A 9,729-nucleotide genomic window follows, 5' to 3' on the forward strand; every position below is an offset into this window, starting at 1 on the left:
AGAGGGGGACGTCTGGTTCCTATCACCACCACTGTGAGCGATTTTGACTCGGACGAAGCATTTCACACCAAACCGCTCTGAAAAACTCGTAACCCCTTAATTATGTCGAAATTGGTGGAGGTCCCCTTTAAAGGCACAGCAGTAAGAAGTCTGTTATTTCTGGTCAATACATTTAAATAAAAGTGAAGAAAAAAATAAAAATACCAGAAATGGTGCATTTAAAGTGGTGTCTGGATACTTTTGGTGATATCGCGTTAGCGGACACACAACTGGCGCCAAATCCGCTGTGTTTAACGGCCTGGTTGGGAAGGTACCATTTTTATGGGGGTAGAGGGGGTGACTGTAAAACTACTTTCAGGTACATCGATGTATACATAAAGTAGTCCGGGAGTACTACAGCATCGACTGACTTTTGTACGTAAAATATAATACTACATACATTATTTGTTCAATACTTTTAACGAGATGTTTTCTATCAGAAGTTCGTAGAAACTACGGACACCCCTCGGCGTACTGTGGAGAAACGTGCCGCCATTTTTGCTTGGGGCTGCGTGGTTCAGTCCCCGAGTTTACCGGATAAACACGAGCCCTCGAGATGACGACTAAGAAGAAGCGCTCGCCGCGCACCGCCAGCGACGGCTGGGTGCTCATCGCGGCAGGTTAACGAGTCGCTTTGTTTGTTGGAGGGGTGATAGTTAGTGGGTAAAAGCTACCAGCCTGCTTTCTTACTCGAATGTTCCGGTCCACCTTAACTAGAGCAGCAGGCACTGGAGACCCCTCGATGTAACTGCACCGTTTAAGGTGGGACGGAAGATTCGAATAAGAAAGCTGGTGAAGTTCTCGGAGAGGCTGGTCTTTATCGTTTGTAGGTGTAAGTGTTAAAATGGTCTTTTTTTTACGTAGCCCTGCTGGTGACATCCCTTGTAAATAAAAACAACGCGTGGGGACGAGATCCTAATGTGTGGCCACGACTTAGTTAGGCGTGGGAATGAGATGATCAAGTCGTGGCCATGACTTAGTAAGGCTTTGGGACAAGATCACGGCTCACTAAGTCGCGGCCACGACTTAATCATCTCATTCCCACACCTTACTAAGACTTTTTATTATTATTTATTATTTATTTATACAGGATGGCAGCAGCAGGCCTCTGTACAAAAGCTTTTTTTTCCACTAACAGTAATAATAATGAATAATAAATTAATAATAATACAGCACATAATTATTTTTCATTCTCAAGTGAATTGCTCTGCCATTATTTTGTGAAACTAAGCCATTATTTTCAGATACTGTTTCATTTTTCTGAGATGCTTTCTCGTTATTTTGAGGAACTTTCTTGTTGTTTATATTTTATATATGTATATGTGTATTTATTTTTATTTTCAGCTCAAGAACACACACACACACATATATACATATACATATACATATATACATATATACATATATATATATATATATATATATATATATATATATATATATATATATATATATATATATGTATATATATGTATATGTATGTATGTGTGTGTGTGTAAAATGCTCTTCAGTCTTCTCTCCATGGGACTCAACCCTGTATGTTCTATTATTGTGAACAGACTCGGCATTGGAAACAGCGAAGCTACATGACGGGGACCCCAACTTTGTTAAACTCAGGAACCCAGCAACAGGTTTCGCTGTATTTTTATGCATGCGTATCACATGTAGATATGTGCATATTAAATGCCTAGTGCCCGTCCAGCTAGACGACTAACATCCCTAATGCCTTATGCATTATGTATTCTGTGTATAGGTGCTGCCTCTCAGTACCTTTTCAGCAGTGGAGATGAGCGTGTGTATGAGGTGAAGGCCTTCGCTGAAGACTTCCACTCCTGGTTTATTGACCAGACAGTCCAGAGAGGTGAGAACACTCTGAGCATCTGTTTGATGTGGTTGTACTGCTGGTTGTACTCGTATCGTAGGGCATCGAATCTGAAAGCAGTCCTCAAGGCCGTCCAGATGGTCCACATTTTTGGTCTGTACCTAATAGCCAGACGTGATGTCGATGCACATATGGGGGCAACTTGTCAAATGTTTGGTGCTGGATCGTGACAGATTAGATCATTAGATTATTTAATATTAGATTATTAAATTTCACCTCTGCATTTAACCCATCCGTGCAGTGAAACACCACATACACCCCAATGAACACATACACAAGGGGGTAGTCAGCACACTTGCCTGGAGCGGTGGGCAGCCCTATCCACAGCGCCTGGGGTTAGGTGTCCTGTTCAAGGACACTTCAGTCACGTACTGTCGACTCAGGGGGTCGAACCAGCGACCGTCTGGTTACAAGGCTGGTTCCCTAACCTCCAGCCCGTGACTGCCCCCTGCTGCACATCAGGTTACACACCTTTAAATGTTCTCCAGTCTGTTCTCTATTAATGTCTGAAGTACATTCAGCAACACAACACCAGGTAGTTGGAGAAATGCTGTTGGTAGCTAACGGAGCAGTTTTTGTTTTTGAGAGTTAATGTTGGTTTTTACTGCGTTCTCTAATGTTCTCTGCACATGACACACATCTACATGCTACATTAATTGGATGGGCTAATGACAGGCTTGTTATCTGTAGAGCAGTGCTTGTGAGGGCACCATTGCCCCCTACTTTAACCCTCGGCCTTTACAAAGTGTTGGTCTGGTTTAGAAATATCACACTAAGCTTGTTCCCACCCACATTTAGTCCACAGTTTCTCATGGTTGTCCCACATTGGGGCAGTCATGGCCGGAGGTTAGGGAACCAGCCTCGTGACCGGATGGTCGCCGGTTCGATCCCCAGAGCCGACAGGGCATGACTGAGGTGTCCGTGAGCAAGACGCCTAACACCCAACTGCTCCCTGGGCACTGCGGATTGGGCTGCCCACCGCTCCGGGAGAGTGTTCTCACTAGAGTGTATGTGGTGTTTCACTTCACGGATGGGTTAAATGCAGAGGTGAAATATTACCCGTGGTGGGACTAATAAGGGTCACTTAATCTTAATCATATTATCTTTACAAGATCACATCTGGCCCATGAGACAATACCCCCAGCTCTGGGATCATCTAGGGGGTCTAGTTTTAAGTTGGTATGCACAGGCTTTCTTAATTCTGAAAACGTTTGAAAAGGCACCATATAAGATGATCAGCTTTAGCTGCCTGGGGAAGGGGTCCAAAGCACGGCCAACATTACAAAATGATGCATGCAATTACACGTTTCCACCAGAGAGGTCTCCAAATCCCCAAAACCTACATACTGTAGCTTTAAGTAATGGTCATTAAACGTGTTGAACACTCCCGTTCACAGAGTGATAGGCTTGTTTTGATGCAGGTGTTCCTTTAGCTTCTTTGTCTTTGTTTGCTGGTCTTTGCAGATGGCAGGCTGCTGTATGTGACCCCTGTCGATCCAGTGTTTCTGTTGTTGCCGTACCTGCAGCGTGGTGGAGCGGAGGTAAACTTGTGCATCCTGTCATGCCTGCAGCTTAATCCATGCAGTATAACCAACAATTTTCACAAATGTGTTCAGAAGAAAAAAGTGCTGTGCTACATGTATAATGTGTAGTCAGCTGTTGTTAGAGCAAATGAATGCATGATCTCAGCTCTGTGAGCTCTTGGGTTGATATTGATGTCGTCCACAGGGGAAGTTCCAGCCGCTGCAGCACATGGTGATGGATGAAGATTACCCAGGATGCACGCGGCTGCTGAAATGCACACAGGCTTTGGAGTCGGTTCACCATGTGGCAGATGAGAAAGGTATGCGAGCTTATACCCATAGCATCATATGTGTAGTAAAATTTTGGTGATATATTTGGTTTATTTATTTGTTTGTTGTTTGATCAACATTTGTCTGACTTTTTCACTTTTTCATCTGGTAGTGGTTGGTGATCAGAAATTTCACAGATATAACCAGGAGAAGACCCTGGAGTGGCTGAAGAAAAAGGTTTGTACAGTTTTACAACATATGAAGTTGAGTTTTGAGAGATGTACAGCAACAGCTCTGACGACTGGTCTAAAACCGTGTACGTTTACGGCCGTGACCCTTAGTGTGCTGCTCAATAAAACTTTTTCAGCTGTTAAGAGAATTTATACTTGAGCTGTATGACCACTAAAAAGTGTGCTTGCCTAAATATTATTGTGTATGGTAGAGTCTGTCCCAGGTTAATGTTGAATTTGTTGTCGTTTCAGGTTCTGAATACAGAGAGTGCAGTCAAGAAGAGTGATCTTTCTGTAGGTGGAGGAGTGAAGTCCACTACATATGTCCGAGTCAAACGGGAAACGGATGCCGCTGAAGGTAAAGGGGAGAGTGAGTGGCTTAGTAACTGTGTAGTGAAGCTTTGAACTTTTGATTCGCTGTTGAATAAATCATTGCATGATGGCGACATCTGGTGGTTGATTATGTAAATACATTGTGAAAGCAATGGTGTGTGTGTATATGTGTGTGTGTGTATGTGTGTGTGTATATATATATATATATATATATATATATATATATATATATATATATATATATATATATATATATTAGAAGTATTTTGAAACAAACATATATGAATATATCTAGACTATGCAGAAGTCTCTATATAAGTAATCCTTTATGAATTATTGTATTAAGCAGTGATGCACTGATGTGATGGGGTGCGTTTGCTGACTGGTACCTCATGCGAAGGTTGTGCTAAATGATCTGTTATTGGATGTTCTGCATGTCATTCAAATGGATCTTCCCTATTCCAAAGCCTGCCTAGTACAGCTTAGGCACCTGTTCTTCAGTCCAGTCTTCTTTCCATGCTAATAAAGTACTTTGGGCTTTGTGTTTAGCAGAAAAGCTGATTTTTGTTTTCTCCTCCTGCCTGTTCACTGCAGTTTTTACCGCAGCTGTTTTTCAAGCACTGTCCTTTACTAGAATATGCAACCCCTAGCTGAAGTGTGTCAAAATAATAGCCTGTCTTAATAGATAAGGCTCCAGAATAAACAGACTGTTCAGGAGAGCCTTTCCAATTCTGAAGGCTTCACATTAGACTAGTCAGCAGAAAAACATTTCAGACTCCTTCATTGTTGTCAATTATGGTAGGCTGAAAATGGTGAGGTGGGCTGATATTGGTACGTTAATGATAACAATATCTATATTGATCCGTTTAAGCATTCTAGCTTAAAAATAAATCAGAAAAATATGGCTGAATATGAAATGTTTCTTCAGTGTGCCTCATTTTAAAAATTGGTAATTAGGACCATTTTTAAAACATCATATTAAATTGACGGAGAAAAAATCTGATCGGTACTCGCTATTGACCAATAATTTGAGATCCGGCGTAGGAATCGAAATCGAATCGCTGCATCTCAAATTTGAATCATGTTTGAAACGGTATGATGTAATAAAGCATCAGCTGCTATAATACAGTGCTGTCAGTGTTTTGAAGTGTGTTGAGTTGCTGTTTGGAGTCTGCCCAGCACTATGAGTAACTGTACTGAGTGTTTTGTGTACACAGCGCATGCTGACGTTATCTAAAATTGCTTATTTTGCAGAAGACTACTTGCGATACGCTCATGGGCTCATCTCGGAGTACCTCAGTGAAGAACTGAGCAAAGACTTACACAAGCACCTGCAGTAAGTGTACATACACATAGTAGTTTACCATGTCATGTACTAGTGAAAAGCCAAGAAATATTTGTTGTCCAACTTTGGCTTCTTTAGTTTAGAACTGGAGCGGTGAGGCAAACCTTGCTAACGAATACTCAAGATCAGTAGTCACCCAAATCTTCTCTGTAAATATAACCCCAAAACGTGTCTCAAACCTCTCAAATTTCTGCATAATTAATTGGTCAAAATTCGTCAATACTTCATTCTATAGAAACATACCACGTCAGAATTGTTCACATTGGTGGTGGTAGGAACCACGTGTCCACCTTTTAAAAGCTCCCTCACAGAAAACTATATACATGAAATAGTTATGAATATACTGCCTGATGCCTGAGATATAGTTTTGAGAAGGTTTAGGCCTGAAATATTTGAATCCTTTAACAGGCACTATATGGCTGAGGCGCATAGTGCATAAAAGCTGTCGATGCTCTGCTGACTCAATAGAGTTCCAAACCTGTGCACCAGGACCTTCATGTCATGGGTTTCCATGGCTGAGCAGCTGCATGCCAGCCTTACATCACCAAGCACAATGCCAAGCGTCGGATAGAGTGGTGTAAAGCGGCCATCCCTGGACTCTGGAGCAGTGGCGAATCACCTTCTCTATCTGTCAGTCTGATAGACGTGTCTGGGTTAAGCGAAGGCCAGGAGAATGTAACCTGCCTGACTGCATTGTGCCAGCTGTAAAGTTTGGTGGAGGAGGGATGATGATATGGGGTAGTTTTCAGGGGTCAGTCTAGAACCCTTAGTTCCAATGAAGGGAAATCTTAATGCTCTAGCAAGACATTTTGGACAACTGTATGCTTCCAACCTTGTGGGATCAGTTTGGGGAAGAACCTTTTCTGTTCCATGACTGAGTCCCAGTGCACAATGCAGCTCCATAAAGACATGGCTGGGTGAGCTTGGTGTGGAAGAACTTGATTGGCCCACACAAAGCCCTGACCTAAACCTCATCAAACAGCTTTAAGGTGAACTAGAACGGAGATTGCGAGCCAGGCCCTCTCGTCCAACAGCAGTGTCTGACCTCACACATGCTGGATGAATGGCCACAAATTCCCAGACACTCTCCAAAACCTTGCAGAAAGATTTCCAGAAGAGTGGAAGCTGTTATAGCTGCAAAGGGGGACAATCTCCATATTAATGCCTATGGATTTAGAATGGGATGTCGTAAAAAGCATGTGTAGGTGTCTCAATACTTTTGTCCATGTAGTGTACATGGGCTCATCTGCATGTATTACATTTTATTACATTTATTACATTTATGGTATTTGGCTGACGGTCTTATCCAGAGCCAGTCCAGGCCAAGGCAGTGTTAGGAGTCTTGCCCAAGGACTCTTATTGGTATAGTGTAGGGTGTATGCATGTACATAGTATATAGTACACAACTGCTATTGTAACGTCACACAGTAATACCCATTCCTGGCTTGTGGATCATTAATGTTTTTAGTGCAATATGTCAGGTTTTTTTTCAATGCAGCATTTCTGCTTCTTTGAACAGGTTACCTGAAATATCCAGCCCAAAGGAGGTGGAGCCTCCTTCAAAGGTAAACCAGCTGGTCTGTCGCAGATGCCAGTGTCTGCTTCTCCTCCTATTTTCACCATACATAGAAATTAGGGCTGTTACACAGTTATGACTTAAATATACTGTAATGAATTATACTGTGTACTTAATCACACTTGTCTGAATTGCTCAAATTGACCCTAAAGAAAAAAATTCTCCTTGTAAAAGCAGTCCATTGATTTCTAGCTATGTGAGTGGACAAAATAAGCCTCGTCAGAATCTATTACTTTCTGTAATTCATGAATATTATTTTCACGGATGAAATATACATGGTTTCGACAGAGTGAACGCACTGTACAGTCTTCATCACAGATGTTCTGTGAGAGGAGCAGTGGCTGCAGTTTCCAACCATTGAGAGTGTATATCACATAAAACAGTAGGCCAAAACAGTATGACCACTCAGAGAGGAAGAAAAGACCAGTGGCGCGCATTTACAGCTGGGATATATTAGATGATAATTGAACGTTCAATTCTCAGAGTTGACGTGTTGGATGAGGGAGAAACAGGCAGACGTGAAGACCTAACCCACTTTGATTGTTGGGTGGCACCCAGAGGACCCACAGCATATAAGGCAGTTGGTCATAGTGTTTTGGCTCATCGGTATATCACATATACAGTCAATGGTTCCAACTCCTCCACGATTGTAACCTCTCCTGTTAACTTTGACAGCCCTAATATGGATAAATATATATTTTTAAGACTAAATTCATGGCATGCTTTACTTCACAACAGTCCGTTTTGATGATTGTGTCTCTTTGCTATAATCAGGCTGCTATGGCAACTGAAGTCTGCCCACCACTCAGATATTATGGACTCATAACATCTGGTTGTACGTGCTTTGCTTTACAACAAAATCAGTTGCAGCACCTTAGACATTAGTGCTGGTCATGTCTATTTGTTTCCTGTTGCTTTGCATGTTCATATTTTTCCCCTTTACATGATCTGCTTTGCTTTGTGATGACCTCAGTGTTTTTGGAGGCTTCAAGCTGAGGACTGGTCAGAAGACAAGATTGCAGTTATGATGCATGATGTTATAAGCTGGCTTGCAAGTGACTCAGCCACTTGAACTGCATCCACATTGCTCTCCTAGTGCACACTTGGGTTCTGAGCTGGGTGCAGTTAGTACTGTGCGGTATGCTGGTCGAATATATTTGTTTTATATGCCAGTCACACTAATGTTAGCTCATTTGGCTGAATGGCTGGGTCAGGGATGTTTAGGCCACACTTCAGATGAAAATCATAACACAGCAGAGCCTCCATCATTATTAGAGCAAGGCGAAGGTCAAAAAGGTGAGAGGTGTTGCTTTTCCACTGTTTACAGGCTTTAACTACTGTTTGGCGCTGTTGCCATGGTAACGCTGATTGATGGCTCATGTGCAGTGGGAAAAAAAGCCCATGAATTCTGATCTTCTGATCTGAGTATCACATTAAGGTGGCCATGAATCAGATATTTTTCCGATCTAGGACCACGTATGAAAGTGCCTCAGGTTGGATTTGAAAAGATCAGATTTGTGTCCACACAGCCCTGAAAACATCAGATCTGAGTCACATTAGGGCAAAAAATCGTATGTGTGCCGCTTCAGCCTGGAAATGTGAACGTAGCCTAAGTCTGTGGTTGTTTTGATTGCTGTCCCGTGTTTGACAGAAAAGGAAACTGTCCGATAAACCCGTGGAAGCAGGCGAAGACTACACCAAGTTCAACAGTGCTGACTTCGTCCGAAAAGTGAGTGAGAACACAGATCTGAAGACGACAGGAGATTTTTGGCCTTAACTGATTCATGCTTTGCTGGGAGCTCCGTCTCTCTGTCTGTCTTTCTGTCACTCTTTCCTCCTGCCTTTTCATTGTTATGGCTTGAAGGTTACTTACTGAATTACTTTAGGATGTTAAGTTGTGTTTTTTTGTTTGTTTGTTTGTTTTTCCCTCACTAGCCGCCTAAGAAGATGACGGCAGCTCAAAAGTCTCTGGCCAAAGTGGACAAGACGGGCATGAAGAGCATGTCTGATTTCTTTAGTCCAAAAGTCAAGCAGGAAAAGAACTGAGTGAGTGAATGTGTGTATGTGTTTATTTTGTTAATAAAGTGGGAAAAAAAAGAAAATGCCAAGGTCTTTTATTTGGGTGAGTTGTTGTCTTGCATGCATAATGCTTTCCAGCTCTACTGGGACTTTTCTGTCTGCCTCAGAGGAACCACGGAATTGGCGCAACTACCTTGACTTATGGTTTTAACTTTCCCAGTCCTTGCAGTCCTTATATGGAAAAGTAAGCTGTGAATTTTTTGTTCTTGTGATGTCACAAAGCCAGAGCATCTACATATATCCATCTGTTCAGCCTACTGCAGTTTAGCTCCGTCCATTCACTCTAAAGTTTTAAACCCTGACTGCTTTTTGAATGAGGCACGATACAGAGCACAGGGCAGCCAGTCAGAGCGGAGCTCATTTACATATACCAGTCTGAAAGGGACAGTAACAAAAACAGGCTGTTTAGTTATAAGGGATAAAGAGAGGTTGGAAAGGGGTCATATAAGTTG

General features: G+C 42.2%; 1 protein-coding gene across 1 annotated transcript; it reads left to right on the plus strand.

Annotated features, from left to right (window-relative positions):
- The first annotated feature begins 505 nt into the window (after window positions 1-505).
- Window positions 506-9,294, plus strand: rnaseh2b (ribonuclease H2, subunit B). Its single transcript, XM_017703065.2, has 11 exons — window positions 506-659; window positions 1,599-1,670; window positions 1,793-1,900; window positions 3,386-3,462; window positions 3,650-3,764; window positions 3,887-3,951; window positions 4,197-4,302; window positions 5,532-5,613; window positions 7,142-7,187; window positions 8,850-8,927; window positions 9,134-9,294. The coding sequence occupies exons 1-11, from the start codon at window positions 596-598 to the stop codon at window positions 9,242-9,244; spliced, it is 924 nt and encodes a 307-aa protein (XP_017558554.1). The 5' UTR covers window positions 506-595; the 3' UTR covers window positions 9,245-9,294.
- Window positions 9,295-9,729: the final 435 nt, after the last annotated feature.

The sequence above is a fragment of the Pygocentrus nattereri genome, chromosome 6 (assembly GCF_015220715.1).
Source record: "Pygocentrus nattereri isolate fPygNat1 chromosome 6, fPygNat1.pri, whole genome shotgun sequence".
Classification (NCBI taxonomy): Eukaryota; Metazoa; Chordata; class Actinopteri; order Characiformes; family Serrasalmidae; genus Pygocentrus; species Pygocentrus nattereri.

Coding starts and splice junctions, on each gene's coding strand:
- rnaseh2b (XM_017703065.2), top strand. CDS start 596: ATGACGACTAAGAAGAAGCGCTCGCCGCGCACCGCCAGCGACGGCTGG. Junction 1,901..3,385: donor TGACCAGACAGTCCAGAGAG/GTGAGAACACTC, acceptor TGGTCTTTGCAG/ATGGCAGGCTGCTGTATGTG. Junction 3,765..3,886: donor CCATGTGGCAGATGAGAAAG/GTATGCGAGCTT, acceptor TTCATCTGGTAG/TGGTTGGTGATCAGAAATTT.